At 38.9% G+C, this 19,256-nt stretch overlaps 1 protein-coding gene and 1 long non-coding RNA gene across 3 annotated transcripts in view; one reads left to right on the top strand and one right to left on the bottom strand.

Moving 5' to 3' along the window:
• The window catches only part of MSR1 (macrophage scavenger receptor 1), a 76,143-nt gene that overhangs the window by 24,646 nt on the left and 32,241 nt on the right, over nucleotides 1-19,256 (bottom strand). Inside the window, exons 8-9 of one of the 2 annotated variants that reach the window (XM_043454568.1) lie at nucleotides 15,947-16,000; nucleotides 10,838-11,900 (exon numbers count right to left, since the gene is read on the bottom strand). In XM_043454568.1, the coding sequence (XP_043310503.1) occupies nucleotides 11,890-11,900; nucleotides 15,947-16,000 (65 nt within the window). In that variant the 3' untranslated portion in view covers nucleotides 10,838-11,889. Of the gene's footprint in view, nucleotides 1-10,837; nucleotides 11,901-15,946; nucleotides 16,001-19,256 lie in introns of those variants that run through there. The other variant, XM_043454567.1, reaches the window with a different exon arrangement.
• Nucleotides 1-19,256, top strand: part of LOC122432555 — a 55,573-nt gene that overhangs the window by 25,072 nt on the left and 11,245 nt on the right. The gene's annotated exons all lie outside the window — the stretch shown is intronic.

Here is a 19,256-nt window from a genome sequence, read left to right as displayed (position 1 = left end):
CATATAGGAACTTGTGGTCTGTGATGGCCCACACTCTGTCTGTGGTATGTGCTTATCTCTGAATCTGAGTAAATCCACTTCTTACCTATCACTTTGTCACTCACTAAATTCTTTCTGCCTTGATACATCAAGAACCTGAGCTTCCTTAGGTCCTGAAACCAGGTACGGTGGGTTTTGGCAGGGTTCAAATCCTAGCACATGGGTTCAAGTTCCAATCTGAGGTACGCAGTTTGGGTTTATTCTTCAAAGTGAAATATAAATCTGAAGTTTTTACTTTTACAAGTTTTGAAAATTTTGAGATTTACATTTTAAGGTGAGTACTTGAATATATTATCATACTATTAAACACCTTACTTATTAATTTTTTAACTATTTTCCTATTTAACACTTAACCTTCTCAAAGAGGAGCTTTCAGCCCAATAGGTTGAACTTTTGCAGACAGACAAAACCTACCATATGGTTTCAGAAGGAATATATGTGACTTTTGTTATTTCCAAACATGATGGATCTTGAAGAGGCTCATGAGACCAGTAATGAGTAAAATATGGCCCTTAAGCCAATCCTAGCTTTCTGTTTATTTTGTAAATAAAGCTTTAGTTTATTTACTAAATAAACCTTAAAATTCTCCAAGCACAGCTTCAACAATATGTGAATCAAGAACTTCCAGGTGTTCAAGCTGGATTTAGAAAAGGCAGAGGGACCAGAGATCAAATTGCCCACATCTGTTGGATCATAGAAAAAGGAGGAGAGTTCCAGAAAAACACCTACTTCTGTTTTATTGACTACACCAAAGCCTTTGACTGTGTGGATCACAACAAATGGTGGAAAATTCCAGAGACTGGAACACCAGACCACCTTACCTGTCTTCTGAGAAATGCAGGTCAAGAGCCAACAGTTAGAACCAGACATGGAACAACAGACTGGTTCCAAATTGGGAAAGGAGTATGTCAAGGCTGCATATTGTCACCTGGCTTATTTAACTTATATGCAGAGTACATCATGAGAAATGCCAGGCTGGAAAAAGCACAAGCTGGAATCAAGATTGCCAGGAGAAATATCAACAACCTCAGATATGCAGATGACACCACCCTTATGGCAGAAAACAAAGAAGAACTAAAGAGCCTCTTGATGAAAGTGAAAGAGGAGAATAAAAAGCTGGCTTAAAACTCAACATTCAGAAAACTAAAATCATGGCATCTAGTCCCATCACTTCATGGCAAATAGATGGGGAAACAATGGAAACAGTGAGAGAATTTATTTTCTTGGGCTCCAAAATCACTGCAGATGGTGATGGCAACCCTATAATTAAAAGACACTTGCACCTTGGAAGAAAAGCTATGACCAACCTAGAAAACATATGAAAAAGCAGAGATATTACTTTGCCAACAAAGGTCCATCTAGTCAAAGCTATGGTTTTTCCAGTAGTCGTGTATGGATGTGAGAGTTGGACTATAAAGAAAGCTGAGTGCTGAAGAATTGACGCTTTTGAACTGTGTTGTTGGAAAAGACTCTTGAGAGTCCTTTGGACTCCAAGGAGATCCAACCAGTCCATCCTAAAGGAAATCAGTCCTGATTATTCATTGGAAGGACTGATTCTGAAGCTGAAACTGCAATACTTTGGCCACCTGATTGCGAAGAGCTGACTCACTGGGAAAGACCCTGATGCTGTGAAAGATTGAAGGTAGGAGGAGAAGGGGATAACAGAGGATGAGTTGGTTGGATGGCATCACTGACTTGATGAACAGGAGTTTGTGCAAGTTCAGTAGTTGGTGATGGACAGGGAAGCCTGGTGTGCTGCAGTCCATAGGGTTGCAAAGAAGCGAACATGACTGTGAGACCTAACTCAACTCAACTGAAAGCTTTAGTGGAACGCATCCATGCCTGTTAGTTTACATATGATGTAGGTTTGCTTTCAGGCTACACAGCAGAGTTAAATAGTCTAACAGAGACCTTCTGGCAAGCAAATCAAAAATATTTACTAGCTGGTTGTTTTCTGAAAAAGCTTGGCAACCCCTGATATAATTGAAAACACAAGACTAGTATGATAGCAGATTTCAGTAGGGAAAAACCTGCCACATGACCCCTGATTCATGGACCTAACATTCCAGGTTCCTATGCAATATTGCTCTTTACATCATCGGCACCAGTCCCATCCACAACTGGGTGTTGTTTTTGCTTTGGCTCCATCCCTTCATTCTTTCTGGAGTTATTTCTCCACTGATCTCCAGTAGCATATTGGGCACCTACTGACCTGGGGAGTTCATCTTTCAGTGTCCTATCTTTTTGCCCTTTCATACTGTTCATGGAGTTCTTAGGCAAGAATACTGAAGTGGTTTGCCATTCCCTTCTCCAGTGGACCACATTCTGTCAGACCTCTCCACCATGACCCGACTGTCTTGGGTGACCCCACATGGCATGGCTTAGTTTCATTGAGTTAGACAAGGCTGTGGTCCATGTGATCAGATTGGCTAGTTTTCTGTGATTGTGGTTTCAGTCTGTCTGCCCTTTGATTCCCTCTCGCCCTGCCTACCGTCTTACTTGGTTTTCTCTTACCTTGGATGTAAGGCTATAATTAACCTCTACTTACGTTTCCAGTTTAACGCTTTGAAAACCTCTTTGCCCCTCCCTTCTTGCTCCCTTTTCTTCAGTTACATAATTACTCACATTTCCAAATAAGCCTTCCCTCCTTTATTCCTGGGGCTTTGGTCCCTCGATCCCCCATACCCTCTCCTCCTCGCAGCCCCCACCAACACCTCCCATTTCTTCACCCTCAGCGCCCAATTTTGATAGACACCCTTCTCAAGCTTGGACAGCACTGAAAGTGTTAGTCGCTCATCTTGTCTGACTCTGCCACCCATGGACTGTAGCCCGCCAGGCTCCTCTGTCCAAGGGATTCTCCAGGCAAGAACACTGGAGTGGGTTGCCATTTCCCTCTCCATGGGATCTTCCCCACCCACGGATCGAACCCAGGTCTCTCAAATTGCAGGCAGAGTGTTTATTCTTTGAGCTACCTGAGAGCCCAGCACTGCTGACCTACAAAGCACCGGAAACTGGTTTATTTTCGCCCCCATACTGAAATCCTTCCAGTTATCTTTTCCATACCTGACCAAATTTCACTTGATGAAGCATGATGGTATAAATGAATGAATGAATTTTGAGTTACTCTTGATATGTGATCTCTATGACCTGAGTGGATTAAATTGGCAAATGTTTAAAATACCAAACACTGAAAGGAATAGAATTTAGTATGTCATCCATCTCTAGAGAGAATGTTGTTTCTATGTGCAGAAGCAGTAAAGAAAATTGCGCAGAGAAGGTTGATTAAAAAAAAAAGAGTCCTATTACAGGAAAAAAATCTCCATGGTTGTCCACTAAGAGCCCTCTAATGTGGAATGGTCTGGTGGGAGGGTTTGATCAGAAGCCTCACAAATTCCAAAGCCTGATTTTTAGGTTTAGCGGATTTATCTCTTAGTGGCAGACTAATGTTAAACAGAATCTTGGGACTAAATGTCAATGCAATTTACAACTAGAAATGTAATTGCCTCAAAAAACAGGAATATTTTTAACTACTTGACAAGGCCATTTTCTCTCTGTGGGCAATCTGTGCAAGAAGTCAAATCATAATCAGTGAATTATTCGTTTAATTAATTTATTAATTTACAATGAGGCAGAGCAGTGAGATTTTGCCTCTGGGATTGGCCCATGCTCTTTTGCTTAACACATTTTTCTTTCTATATGTTAATATATTTCATCAGGTTAGGGGATTTTACATATCTCTGCTCTCATTCACTGTGGTTTAATTTTCTAAAAGCAGTCTTACCATACTTATTTCCTAGGGTTAGAAGGAAGAGTAGAGTACTGATAATTTCTATATATTATTAAAAGTCTATAAGAAAGATAAAAACAATATGTGAAATACTTATTATACAAATAGCTCATTCGTATATCTATAATCATAAGGTATCAAACAAAAAATAATGAGCAGGTAATTTACAGAAGAAGGTTTTTTAATCTGAGAAAATAACTTCAAATTAGTGCAAGTTACCAAGTTCAGTGGCCATTGTTGGTTTTTTGGTTTACTTGTTTGTTTGTTTATTGAAGGCTTATTTTTAAAGGAAGAAGTAAAACAACTACATTAAATATCTGGAATAGAGGAATAGCTAAATTAATTATAGTATATACACTAGAAGGATAGTTTTAGAGGCATTAAACGTAATTGTCAAAGGAATCATGTAGAAAATGAAAAAAATGGTAATATAAAATTAAGTGACTATATTAATATTTTATTTTACTATGCCAAAAAGTTGATATTTAAAAAGACTAGAAGGAAGTATCCAAGAATATTGATAGTAATTTTCTATAGGGGATAGGAATTGAATATAAAACATTTTTCTTATTTTCTGAAATTATATTATTTTTAAAATTAGGATTAACTAAAATAAGTGGTGGCCAGATATTCACTAATGTCCTTACTGTTTTAAGGGGTCTATTACTCAAATAAAGCCGAGATTCATAAAACTGAGAAAAATAACAAGCTTAGAATGAGAGATCTTGTATAATGTTATTTATATAAAACAGAAAATAATACCATCTACCATTTATGCAAACATACATATGTAGTAAATATACAGAAGCATGAATGGAACCAAGCATGTAAATGGAAGTTTAACCTAGAAAAACAAGACAGGCAAGCATAAATGGGACTTCAACTGTGCAAGTTAACATATTTCTTAAAGTAAATACATGCAGTCAGTATGGTAGAAGGACAACACCTCTGAAATGCAAGTGGTGTAAACATGATTATGTATCAGCTATTTGTTGTAACTTTTCTTTCTTCCTGTCTTTATATTTGAAATCTATTTTATTTAAAGAAATCTATTTTAAGTCTCATGTTCATAGGGCTGCTGATGGAGCCATCCATGAGCCCAAAATAAATTATAGAAGTGCTTCATATGTAAGTCTTTTCCAGAAAGTTAGGAAAAAATATGAATCTACCAAACATAGGACAGGAAGAGGGCAGGGCACAACCTTTAAAAGAATGACAGAGATGTTGCAGGCACAGAATAGACTGGTTAGCACCAACTAGGTTCAAAACAGTGGACAAGTGAACTTCCACTAGACCTTCAGCCTCATTATATACTTACTATAATACATAGGAAAGCTAAATGACTCACCTGCAGACACCAAGACAGTTCTAAGCCCAGCCATAAACAGACAAGAGGGCAGTGACCCAATTCCTGGAAATCTTCACTCCATCCCCAAAATAGTTGGAATAATCCTCCCACTTATTAGCCTATAAAAACTAACCACCCTGTATTTTGGGGCCTCTTACCTTCTGAGATGGCCCAGACTTTATCTATGAAGTGTGTGTCTTCCTGAATAAGCCGTCTTTACTTTACTATGACTCTTGAATTCTTCCCTGAGGGAAGCCAAGAACCCATCCTAGGCACCGTCGCAGGGACTCGCCTGAGACCTGAGACGGGACCATCTTCTTGCACTCCACTTTCTTTCCTGCAATAAGCTCCAGCTTTCAAAATTTTAATTTTTAAAAGAAAAGTCAAGAAGAATGCGAACTCTGAGGCATCTCTGCATGTGTCCAGCACTGCTACTTGAGTGGAAGAAAAGAACGGAGGTTAAAATGACTTGAGGAGTGTAGTTATTTCAATTATTATCATATTGCTTGCCTTACTGTCATGCTTTATTTACTTTAAATCATTTAGTGGAATTATGATTTAGGGTTAAATTTATTACCCAATGGTAATTATTGTATTTGAGTTCCAAATATAGCAAAAAAATTTTTGTAAAAGTCTAGTTGCAAGTTAACCCAGAAGTCCTAGTAATATAACAAAATTCCTCTGGAAAGGGACCTGATTTTCTTTTTTTAAGATAATTAGTCTAGTGATGTATTTAGCTATGAAAGGCACAATCTGGTGTGAAATAGAATTTCTGTTTTATGGCAAGATCAAAAAATTTAAACATAAATTTTTTTCTGCCCTTTGGCCTCTTCTGCCCCCACTGTTCATTGTATATCTGCATTATGCATCAACCAGACCTCACCCATCAGCAGAAATACCTGCTCAGCTGTAAAGAGGAACAGTGTCCTAGCATCAAGACAGCTCCTTAAAGATAACGTTCCCTCTAGAGCTTGTAAGGGGTCACATGACCTAGCACGATGACCTGAAGATCTGGATTATGTAAAATGTCAATAATACCATCATTTGATGCACAGTCCTCTGTCTCAAAAACTTTTGCAACTGGGCCTTGACTTCCAATGGAGCTCTCTGAGATGCTCTTCCCAAGCTATCATCCTCAAATTTGGCTCTAATGAAATTTTCCATTTCTTCCTTTGATTGACGGATTTTTTCTTTTACAATGGCTATCAGATGTCTGGAGAAATATGTTGAACTTCTTGGAAAAATAATTTAACATATTTTGAATCTTCTCTGGAAGTTGAAAGAAACAAGTATTCTGGAAATCCCAAAACAAAGTAAAGGGGAGAAACCGGAGGAAGAAGATCCCAGCTGAGCAAGGGTGTGTAAAGTTTTTTGGTTGCAGGGGAGAGTCTGAGGATAGCAGCCAGTGAGGAAAATTTTGTGTCTAATCTAGCTGGTTTTCAACACAGTCAAGTTCAAGGTTCAGCTTGAAGTTGTAGACTCTTCTGCTAACATTTCCTGTTAGGTGTGATTCTTCAGTAAAATTCTCTTACATCCCCAGGGAGAACTAGGGAACATTCTCAAATGAAGGGAGACATGTGGTGCTCACTGTTGGAATGAACGATATGGGGGGAAGCAACAACAAAGATGTGTGGGTGTGAGTTTCCTCAGGCAACTATAGTAAATGGTCACAAACTGTGCGGCTTAAAACCACAGAACTTTATTCTCGCAGTACTGGACATCAGAAGTCTGAAATCAAGATGGTGGCAGGGCCTTGTTTTCTTTGAAGAAATTTCTTTGAAGGATTTCTGGGGAGAAATCCTTCTTTGTCTCAGCTTCTTATGGCTCCAGCAAGTCTTACATTCTCTGGCTTGTGACCAGATCACTTTAATCCTTGCCTCTGTCTCCACGTGGTCTTTACTGTGTCTCTGTGGCATTCTTTTCTTATCAAGATGTCCATCACTGGCTTCAGGGCCCACCAGAATCCAGAATCCTCATCTTAGCCTAACTACACCTGCAAAGACCCTACTTCCAAATAAAGGCACATTCTGAGGTTTCAGGAGAAAAGGAATTGCTAGAAACCCTATTAAACCCACTATCACAGTTGTTGCAGGGGTTTGAAAGAGGAGATGAAGGGAATATATTTTTTTCATATTTTCATCAAACTGCTTTAGACAGGAGGCACTGGAATTGCCTTAGGATATGAGGGTGGTGCTCAAACAATTTATTACAATTTTATTTCAGAATTAAAGGACTGACCCCCAACCCCACCCCGGATTTGAGGACTGCGGAATAGCTGGGTAGTAGACACTTGGTTGCACTGGAAATTAGTGACTTAACAAAATTAACCATGATGACAGTGAACACCCATAGTTCAATAACTAAAAGATTGAGAATGTGTTGCATCAAAATAAATGGTAGTAAACTCAGATGATACTGAGTAAATCTGTTACAACTTAAAAGTTCTTACTTTGCAGTGGATTAAGCAGGATGTAAGTGAGAACACAGCAGAAACGGGGGTGAGGGTAACCGGAGCACCCAGGAAGCGTCCTGTAGGGTAAGCCACAGTGGGAGATATTTCCGGGACACTTCATGTGCAAGCAAGTAACTCCTCTGGCTGTTCTAAGGAATCTGATCTTGAGATTTGCACTGTAGGGAGCACAGTGGCCAGAGAACCAGGTTAAGGGGGCAAATGATCCGTTGTGACCTGGGAATTCCCTGGTGGTCCAGTGGTTAGGACTCAGTGCGCTCACAAAAGAAACAATCTTGGATTAGTGTAAGATGATGTTTACTGCAGAACAGGAAGCCAGGACCCGGTTCTCTGAAGAAGGAAGGAAAGCCATTGGTGCCTCCAAGCTTGTGGAGACATGGGAAGGGGCATGTTGGGTCTCTCTGCTCCATCTGAACTCTGGCACATACCTGGGTGAATTACAAGCTTTGCTGATGCAAAAGACCCGGCTGGAACTGTATTGATTTTTTGTTGTTGTTGTTTCCTTCTCAGTATCTCTGCTGAGAGTCAAGCTGTGAAACAGCTGGGATAGGTCCTAAACAGGACCAGTGCTAAGCCCTAGACTCATTACTGATTTAAATCTCTATTTCAATTTACAAGACATATTAGTTATACACACTATTAAGGAACACATCTATTGCTTCTTAATGGAACACTATGTGTTTTTAGCAACCATCTGTGGAATCATATAAAGCTGAAAACACCACATAACTGTTGAGAATGATCAGTGTTTATGTAAGTTACATGGAGCCATCACTGTTCGGGGACACTGCTCTGCTGAAGCCCAGCTGGGCCACTGAGGAAAGGACAGTGAGCAGTTAAACAAGAGACATGATGAAAGAAATGGGACATCCAAGCAGCAACATAATTGGGAAAAAAAAGTGTTCAAATGGAGCCAGTTACTGAAATAAAGATTGAATATTAACAGGTAGCTTCTTCCCCTGGCATACATGAGTAGCTCTCAGCAAGGTAATGGAAGCTTGGTGAGCATTCCAGAAAGACTATATTTCTGAGTTAATATTCTTTAGGGAGAGACTGGAGGCAGTGGCTGAAACAGGATATGAAGGAAGAAACATAAACAGAGATTAAACGAGAATGCTTTCTTGGAATCTGACCTAGTGGAATTCATGTTCTAAGAACTTTTTCTTCCATAAGGTCTTCAAATGATTAGGCCCATCCTAGATAATCAAATTGCTCATTACAAATCTCTTTCTCTCCCTTCTTTCTCCCTCTCTCCACACCCTCCATATGATATATTCTTGGTATTTATGTATAAAAATATAGAAAACTAGTGTGGGAGTGTTGGATGGAAACAAATAGGAACTTTGGAGATCAACACACCAGGTTTTGCGTTTCTGTTGTACCACTTATTAGAGGTGAGCTTCAGTTTCTAATCTATAAAATGGGACTGATGATAAGACTTACCTCAAAGGCTCTTCTGAAGATCAGATGAGATAATGTATTAAAGCCCCTGGTGCTGAGAAAATATTCTCCAAATGCTCATTATTACAATTATTTTGTGGTTGGAGAAGAAGCCTTGACTTTGGTCAGCTGATTGCTTTCAGAAAGACCAAGATTCATTCAAGGGTGTGCTGAGTCCTCAGTAGTAATCAAATGAAAGACATACTGATATTTCATATCATGGTATGAGTTTCACTGTATATAGTCTTATTGGGCAGAATGCACAGCAGAAAACACGGACATTAGTACTTGGTATGTTTAGGACAGAGCATCATGCAGAGTATTTAATTGTATAGCAGGAATTCCATTTGCCTGAAACACATACACGTTGAGGTTAGGATGAGAACATAGCAAACTATTAGGACAAGCATTAGAACTTGATGCAGACTTATTTTCTCTTTAGTATGTTATTAAATCGGGTGTCATGTGTCCATCTGAACTAGACATTCAGCATCTACTCTTGTCTAGAGAAAAAGCCCTTCTGCCCTAATGTGGAAAGTTCAGGTTAGTATTTCACACACTTAAGAAGTTCTTTGCAGCCTGGAGAGTCAGATAGCTTGTGAACTGAATCCCCTAGCATGGTGTCCCAGGGACCGAGTCCTGCTGGAAGGGAAGATGGCTCCCAGCCATCGCCTGGCCCCCAGCACGGAACAAGGTAGGACACCCCATCCAATGAAACCACAGGCACAGAGATCCGACTCATCTTGAGACGTCTGCAATAATTGACTCCTCAATGTTGCTAGTTTGCTAGCATTGAGGATGGGTGGTCTGATTGCTCCCTGCCCCTCTTCTCCTGGAGACCTTAGTGTCCAGCCGGCATAAACCCAGAGTACCACTGACAGCTCTAATTTGTTTCAACCTTTCCTGGAGCTTTCTCGTCAGCAGTGTCGTCCTCCAGGGCTCATCTTCTGTTCCTCAGAGCCTGGAACTCCTGTTTTATTAGCCTGACATTTGGTTGTGACCTGTGTTGACAGCTTCTGGCCTCTGGTGGGCACTCAGTTTAGCCGCTCCTTTTATTTATAACTTACGCTCTCTTCCTCGGCTCAGACAAACTCACTGATTTGTGATCTGGTCACACTTGCGTTGCTCTGTCTAATATAAAATCTCATCCAAGTCTCCAGCATCTCTCTTTTTGTCCATGGCACTTATTTGGCTTCTTGCATTTTCATTTGGCACACATTTGTGTTCTGATTGTGGATTTAAATGTCTGCATTGGACCAGTGAGAAAGAATAGCTCCAGGTTAGAGAGACCCACCGGGAACTATGCCTTACGAGTATTAAGCGCCTCATGATTTTACAGAGCATCTACATACACGGAGTATCTTATGTGACTCTCACGACAAACCTGTGAGGTGAGTGATACAATGCCCATTTCACAGGCGAGGGAATGAAAGTGGGGAGACACATAGGGATGCAACTGAGAATTCTCCTAGAACCTTAATATCCTGAATCCTGGGACTATATGTGTTAAAACTTGAAGGGAAGGACAGGTGAGAAAATTCCATCTGCTGATTCATAGAGAGAGACAGACATTCAAAATGAACAAGAAATCCCACAGCTTCCTTTTTTGTAGTTTGTCTTTTCCTACTTTTTCTCCTTTCTCATTTTCAGCTTTTTTACCTACAAAAAATATCTCCAGTTCTACTGAAATATTTCTTTTGCTCCAGGATCTATACAGGATATTTAAAGTACAAAGAATTCCTTAAAAAAATGCTTTTCTTTATAGTTTTTATTGAGTAACATAACTAACACACTTAGAAACTTTGTTTTTACATGCGCTTTTACCAAGGATATTAAATGCAGCAGGCTGGTGAAAAAAGCTTTATAGAATAAAACAGTTTCAGCATTTTTTTCAGCATTATTTTTTTTATGATCAAAATATTCTTGCTTGAAAGAGCCAGATAATTTAAGGCAACAAATTCTGATTTTTTGGCTCAAAAATGTTGAAGGAACTGCCCCAGTTCCACTTGATTTCATGATAAAACTTGAAAAACATATGCCATAAACTGGAGAATAAGAAGACAAGAAGGTAAACTAAGCAAATCAAAGTCAATTTACCTTTTTAAAATTCCAAGGAATTGAAGACTCTTGATCCCCTCTGAACACCCACGGAGCCCAGTTCCTTCCCCCATCTAGCCCTGCTCTAATGTATAAATGCTTCTGTCCATGTCTATGTATTTCAGGGACAATTAGTTCTGGAAGGCCAGAGACAACAGCTATCTTATTAGCTGTTAAGTCTAGCTCTAGGAGGTATATGGTAAACATATGCTGAACAAACAAATGGATTCCTTTATGGCATTGCTATCTCTGGTTGAGACTGCTATGTTTGAAGGTAAAGAACTCACATATAATCTGTTACCATGAGATTTCTCCTGGGAGCCAACGGATTCAGGAGACACTAGATGAGAGGGTGGCAGAGTGATCTTGGCCTGGCTCTGAGGAGGGTAGGAGAGAGCAGTCTGCAAGTCAATACATGGAGGCATCCCAGCTCAGGGACAGTGGTCATGGAGAGGTGCTGGAGAGCGGACAGGTATGAGCAGGGGAGCAGAGGCCCCAACAGCACCAAAGGACCAGGAGAGGAAGGCATGCGGAAGCTGACACCACGTGGGAACCAAGGTCGTTTGGAGGAGCCACAAGGGGATCCTGGAGTCAGTTGTGCTGATGACTTGTCCAGAGATGAAGGGCCTTTTAATGAGATGGTAGCACGGGGTGTCCCGCCCAACCCACCTGATCTTCAAAGGGGCCTGCCCTAATATGATCAGGGAGTTACGCTGGTCCTGACACATATATGAAAGAGGAAATAAGAATGAAATTAGAACATGCTCCAGCACCATGCACAAAAATAAATGCAACATGGATTAAAGGCCTAAATGTAAAACCAGATACTATAAAAATCTTAGAGGAAAACATAGAACACTCTCTGACAAATATCACAGCAAGATCTTTTTTTGACCTACCTCCTAGAGTAATGAGAATAAAAACAAAAATAAGCAAATAGGAGCTAATTAAACTTATAAGCTTTGGCATAGCAAAGGAAATCATAAACAAAATGAAAAGACAACCCACATAATGGGAGAAAATATTTGCAAGGTGACCGACAAGGGATTCATTTCCAAAATATACAAACAACCCATGGGGCTCAATATCAAGGAAACAAACAGTCCAATCAATAAATGGGTGGAAGATCTAAATAAACATTTCTTCAAAGAAGATACACACATGGCCAAGAGGCACATGAAAAGATGCTCAACATCTCTAATTATCAGAGTACTGCAAATCAAAACTACAATGAGGTATCACCTCACACAGGTCAGAATGGCCATCATTAAAAAATGATAAATGCTTGCAAGGCTGTAGAGAAAAGAGAAACCTCCTACACTGTTGGTGAGAATATGAATTGGTATAGCCACTACTAAGAACAGTATGGAGGTTCCTTAAAAAACTAAAAATAGAACTACCATGGGATTCGGCATTCCCACTCCTGGGCATACATCCTGAGAAAGCCATAATTGGAAAAGACACATGTACCACAGTGCTCACCGCAGTACTATTTACAGTAGCCAGGACATGGAAGCAACCTAAATGTCCATCAACAGAGGAATGGATAAAGAAGATGTGGTGTGGAAAACTACTCAGCCATAAAAAAGAATGAAGTAATGCTGTTTGCAGCAACATGGTTGGACCTAGAAATTGTCATACTAAATGAAGTGAGTCAGACACAAAAAGACAAATACCATAAGATACTGATTATATGTGGAATCTAAAAGAATGGTACAAATGAACCTACATGCAAAATGGAAACAGAGTCACGGATACAGAAAAAAAAAAATTAAAAAAGAAAAAAGTTACTAAGGAGGAAGGGGGGGCGGGATAACTTGGGAGATTGGGATTTTCATTTACACTCCACTAAATGTAAAATAGATAACTAACAAGGACCTACTGTATAGCACAAGGAGTTCTACTTAATACTCTGTAATGATCTATAAAGGAATAGAATCTAAAAAAGAGTGGATTCACTCTGCTGCATAGCAAAAACTAACACAACACTATAAATTGACTATGTGTGTGTGTGCTAAGTCGCTTCAGTTGTGTCCAACTCTGCGACCCTATAGACTGTAGCCCACCAGGCTCCTCTGTCCATGGGATTCTCCAGGCAAGAATACTGGAGTGGGTTGCCATGCCCTACTCCGGGGGATCTTCCCAATCTAGGGATTGAACCCGAGTCTCTTATGTGCCCTACAAAAGCAGGTGGGTTCTTTACCACTAGTGCCACATGGGAAGCCAAATCAACTATATTCAAATAAAACTTAATTTAAAAAAAGCTGAACCCCACCCCACAAACAAAACAGGAAGTCATTTATTATTTTCTTTATATTTAATTCACACTTAAAATATTTTTAAAAATTATAGCAAATTAATTCAACATCAATTTTCATATATTAGAATTAATTGAAGATGTGGGGAATAAGGCACTTTCATACAGAATAAATTGGTGCAACCTTTTAGGAGCCATTTGCAAGAATCCACCAAATTGTAAAATGCATGTCACCTTTGAATTATTGATTATACTTCTAGCAAATTCTCTATTAAAAAACATTCCCAAAAGATCATGTAAGAGAGTGCTGAAAGTAGCATTGTTTCTTAAAGCCAAGCTAAAGGAAACAAAAATCATCAAGTGTTCATCATTAGGGAATTGAATGATACATTATGCTAATTAGGGCAGCACTATATTAATGGAATAGTGTGTAGCCACTGAGAGAGAAAAAAGTACCATAAGTATTGCCATGGCAGATGATTGGTACGCTAACTTAAATAAGAAGACAGAATACACTGTGTAGATATTTCTGGATATGATTCTTTGTGTGTTTTTGAAGCATTATGGAATTATATACTCTCCATGGGAGAATACATGGAGAGGAATCTGGAGGCTATGCACACACATTTATACATGGAAATTCCTCTTAACACTTCTTCAAATAAAGCAAGCACATAAACTTCAAAACAGCCTTGAAAATACCTGTAACTGAAAACATTTCCGAACACATCTGAAAACAAAAAATGTTCAAAGCATTTGAAAGCCTCAGGTAACAAAAGAAAATGTGAGTGCTTGGTTAAACAGGCTGCAAAATAAAGGTTTCCCTTATTTGCCAAGCTTGGCCAAAGTCAAGGTTAAGAAACTCAGAGAATGTCTTAAGAAAAGACAAGAAGGAGATAAAGAACCAAAGATGGAGATTCCCATGAACAGAGGAGCCTGGCAGGCTACGGTCCTTGGGATCGCAAGAGTCAGACATGACTTAGTGACTAAACCACCACCAAAGGAAGAGATAAATTTTGAGATAAACATGCAGATAGAGAAGAATTACACAGGAGCTCAGTGAAAATAAGTGGGTGACGGGGGAAAGGGGAAGAAATGGAATACAAAGTAAACAGCTGATCAAAGTGATCACATCAAATAATAAATGGACACAAAGGAGACTTTTTCCTAGCCTGTCAGGCTCCTCTGTCCATGAGATTATCTTGGCAAGAATACTGGAGTGGGTTACCATTTCCTTCTCCGGGGAATCCTCCCGACTCAGGGATCAAACCCATGTCTCCTGAATCTCCTGCATTGGCAGGCGGATTCTTTACCACTGACCACCTGAGAAGCCCTCAATACAATAACAACAACACTAATAATCACTGACTCACATTAAAGCACTTTGAGGATAAATAATACTCAGTATTGTTCAATTTAAGGGCACACACAGTTCAACAATGAAGCAATTATGGAAATGACTGTAGAAAGCATCATGTGGTTATACCACACTTAAATGACTGGCATTCACAATGGTGACCCTAAGTTGCCTAAATGTGGCATCCACACACATTATTAGGCTAAAATAATTATTTTTAATAAGACAGAAAAATTAGTACTGCATTTTTAAAACAATAATTACAATGGAGAACTGCTAGATTTCTATGGTTCCATGACAGGATTTGCCAAAATCTGTCTCAATCAGGCTCCTGATGGGTAAAGATTATGATCATCTCTGTGGGTATCACCTATTCTCACAGGCACACACACACATATACACATTACATGCAGCGCCTAGTGTGAGCACAGAGAAGGAACACATTGGTTTCTGAGAAGTCAAATGTGAATTCCTCATTCACTTTCAAAATTTTTTCATTATATCTGGTAGGTTCAGACTAGACATACAAGTGTTGACTTATAAAGATAAGTCATCTAATATTTAGTTTTCAAGGTCCAATTTACAGATTCTCTACACTGGAATATAAGATCACCATTCCATTCACAGAGAGTCCTGTTGTGAAATCTATGCTATTGCAGTTTCGAAGGTCTGGGATATTGAATATCACTTGTCAAGTTTTTATCAAAACAAAACACAAAAAAACCCCAGCTATCACAGAATTAGTCTGTCAGCATTCTTAGATTGTGCAAATTCCTATATGTAACATTTTGGTTATTTCGGTTAGTAGGTAAGGAGGCTGTAATTGTTTCTATTCATAAGCTTGATTTTCCTTCAGCAGATTGAAATTGGCTTGAAAATTGAGCAATTTTCAGTGTGAAATTTTTAGAAAATTACGCTCATCACAAAAACTAAATACAAATGGGTAATGAGATTTAGAGTTGTGTAATTTAATCTATTTGCTTTATTCCAATTAGCACAGTTTACTTGTAGAAAACTGTGGCTGACTTTCAGAGCATCTATGGATCAACACTGAAGTTCTCGACCTTTACCTCAAGAGCAGCCCACCACTGTCACAAGCTTGTTTATTACCAAGGTGCACAGGAAAAAAAAACAAGAAATTATAAACTTACTTTGCATGCTCCCACTCCCTTTTTCTCCCTTCTGGCCTTTTTGTCCATTAATTCCTTTAAAAAAAAAAAGGAAAAAAAATTAGTAGGCAATTCAAAATGCTTGCCCTAAAAGGAGACAGAGCGTGACAAGGTTATCTAGAACATCAATGTATAACAACTTACAGATGCTCAGACATAATAATGTTGGTGATGATGATAACGATGATGATGACAGCTATCATTTTAGAAGGCTATTACGAACTTGGCATTTTATGGGTAGGTCCTTTACATACATTATCTCAGATTCCTTACCAGGGCATTAAATGTTCCATTTTCCTAAAGTAAGCAAAACTGAGGAGTAAGCAGTTTGTTTGGGGCTTATGCATGCTCTTGTCTATCCTTTTTCTCTGTGCCTTCCTCCCTTCCCCAGAAACTCTAGTATCCTCCATCTCCTCCCAAACCTTGATTTTCCATTCCCATTACAATTTTTCTATCTTACTTTCTAGTTCTTTTTTCTTTTGTGTGGAACCTCGCAAAGACTGAGCTGTGAATGAACTTCTGGGAGAGCTGAGATCCTGATTACCTCAGTCCTGGGGAAAGCTGGGAAGGTTTGAGGGGGTGTCTAAACCTCTAGGCTTCGAGACATTTTGGCTTCGAGAAGTTTCTTTCACATAGTTAAAGGTGTGGTACAAAAGGTATTCTAGTAAGGTTTAGGGCTTCAGATACTTATGGAAACATTGCTAAGACCCTGCTCTTTGCTAATGGATTGCTATTCCACCCATGGTTCCATTCGGAAAGGTAGATCCAGAGGATCAGTTCTTAGCACCAACAAGAGACTTCACGAGGGACAATCCCGTCTCATGAGAGGGGTGCTGCTCTTGCTTATTGATTCTCCTTCCAAGGGTCCTCAGTTGACTGTCTTGCAAATAATAACCTTCCTGGTATAAAATGCATGACTGATCACAGTGCCTTCTATCTCTAAGTCAAAATCTTTATTAACATTCTTGATTTCCTCCAATAACACCAAGGACTGCTCTCTTTTCATCCAAGAACTCAGAAAGCAGAGTTCAAAAACTCATGAGCTTTGGGATAATAACAATCATTTTAAAATCACTTGTGTTGAATTATTTTGCTTGGCCACTTATTAGGTATGTGGCTCAGAACAGGTCTTTAAACCTTTCTGAGCTAAAGTTTATTCTTCTTTAAAATGAAAAAAAAACAATACTTTCTATTGCAGAGTTGCCTTGAAAATTAGCAACCATGTTTATAAAAGGCCTTGCCCATAAGAGATGCGTATGAGAGATGGTAGCTCTCATTATTTGTTGTACAACATCACTTAGCTAGAATGGTCTCCATGATCTTATTCTCAGTGAATCAGAGAGGATATTTTCATTTCAGTTCACTTTTTTATGGTACAATTATTTTAAACTTAATTTTTGTTTTACTCTTTATTTTGGATTTTATTTTTTTGTCTGTTTTCTCCTCTAGTTTACTTTGCTTCATCTAGGCTTTGTTTTTGAACACTTGTCCTTATTTGACTTTTAGAGAAGATTTTTTTTTTGATCCCCAATTTACTACATTTTAAAAAATACAAAATAATGTGTGATTTTATTAAAAATTAAAATTTCAAATTAAAATTTTATTGTGAAGATTTCATGAAATACCAACCATTCTTTATCAGAGTATGATAAAGAATTGTTTTATATCTATGGTTTTATCTATATCTAATTGTTTTATATCTATGGTTGCAATGTACATCATTAAATTCACTTTTTACTTATGATTCAGTCATTTCAGGTAATATTAAATTGACAAGAATCACTAATCTTGCACAAAGTACCAAAAGCCATTTCTATTTTTTTTTGATGGTAGGCTTTTATGAGATATAATAACAAAGTTTTAGATTTCCTCAAGAGGAAAAATCTAAGATATTAAACAAAAGTTGGGGATAGGGGTTTAAAATGGTGTAATTGGTCAGTTCTAATTCTTTTCAGAGAAGATAATAAACAATTTTATCATTCTAGCACTATTTTCACAATTAGAAAATAGTTGTAAAATTATTCTTGAAAGTCTTTTCATACTGCAATTTGTCTTCAGTATTTAAACAACAGAACAGATTAAACCAAAGATCTGAGCCAATGACCCACTTTTCTTCTTATAAATAAAAACAAATGTTTTATGTCATTTTAGCATGATCCAGAGATTTCCTCACAAACAGCATTTGGAAATCTTTTTTCACTCCTGAACACATGAAAAACACCCTTTCTAGAGAACAGGGGTTCCTTCCTCCTTTATGAAGAGATGCCTTAGACTAAAAATGAGCCCAACAACTTTGTCAAAATCTGGAGTTAACCACCTCCTGTCAGACATGTCACTCTTCCATCAAAAATAAAGAACTAATATTTCTGACAGTCACTGAAAAATAAGACGTAGATGGTATGTAACATACTGCCACTCTAAATTCTAAGATCAGAGGAGCTATTTTCACCGACATCATTATGACGTCAGGCATTTTCAGACCCCTGCCGTGAGCCGGGTGCTGGGTTCCCGTTTTCACACGCAGGCACGCTCAGCTCAGCCAGAGTCTTTCCACATCCATTCAGATGTGACACCCTCCCTCCTCAGCCTAGTGCTTCTTCCTGTCTCCTGGATTCTTCACCTTCAACCTTCTTCCTAACGTGTCACAGTCTTTTTCACCTTTGCTTCCTCTGTATCTTCAGCAACTCCTGTATTTCATCTGGCCATCAGCCTTTAAATAGTATTCAAATTAACTTCCAAAGAAAACACAAAATCAAATGAAAGAACGGAGCTGCTCCTCCCCCTCGGCAGAGCCAGACCTCTCTACCCCCGTCTACGGTCCCCACCACCAGCTACCTCTGGGCCTTCCCTTGTCTGGCTTCCACCCAACCCCACCAAAACTGCTCTAATAAAGGCAACCTCCTCATAGCAGCAAGTGCAAAGAGCTTTCTGTGGGCCGCATCTTACTTGACCGACTTGTGCAACTGTCTGCCTTTTCCACATCACCTTGTCTGGGCTCTCCTCCTCACTCGGGCTCCTTTGTTCTTTCTGCTCTGTCTGTACTTCTGGAACCACTTCAGCCTTTATCCTGGGCCCCTTCTCTTCTCACTGCCTACCCATGAAATACTATTAAAATCAACAATTATTAAAATTCACTGACCTCAGTGAACATTTATATGAGCTTGACTACAACTTTGTCTTTTTACCTCTGGCTTCTCCTCTGAGTTCCAAACCCATATATTTGACTATCTATAAATATCTCCATGAATGGCACAGAGAAAGTGTTTCATAATTGTTTGTCAAATAAATAAAT

Source organism: Cervus canadensis, chromosome 31, assembly GCF_019320065.1.
Source record: "Cervus canadensis isolate Bull #8, Minnesota chromosome 31, ASM1932006v1, whole genome shotgun sequence".
Taxonomy (NCBI): Eukaryota; Metazoa; Chordata; class Mammalia; order Artiodactyla; family Cervidae; genus Cervus; species Cervus canadensis.
This window is presented reverse-complemented; position numbering and strand designations above follow the sequence as displayed.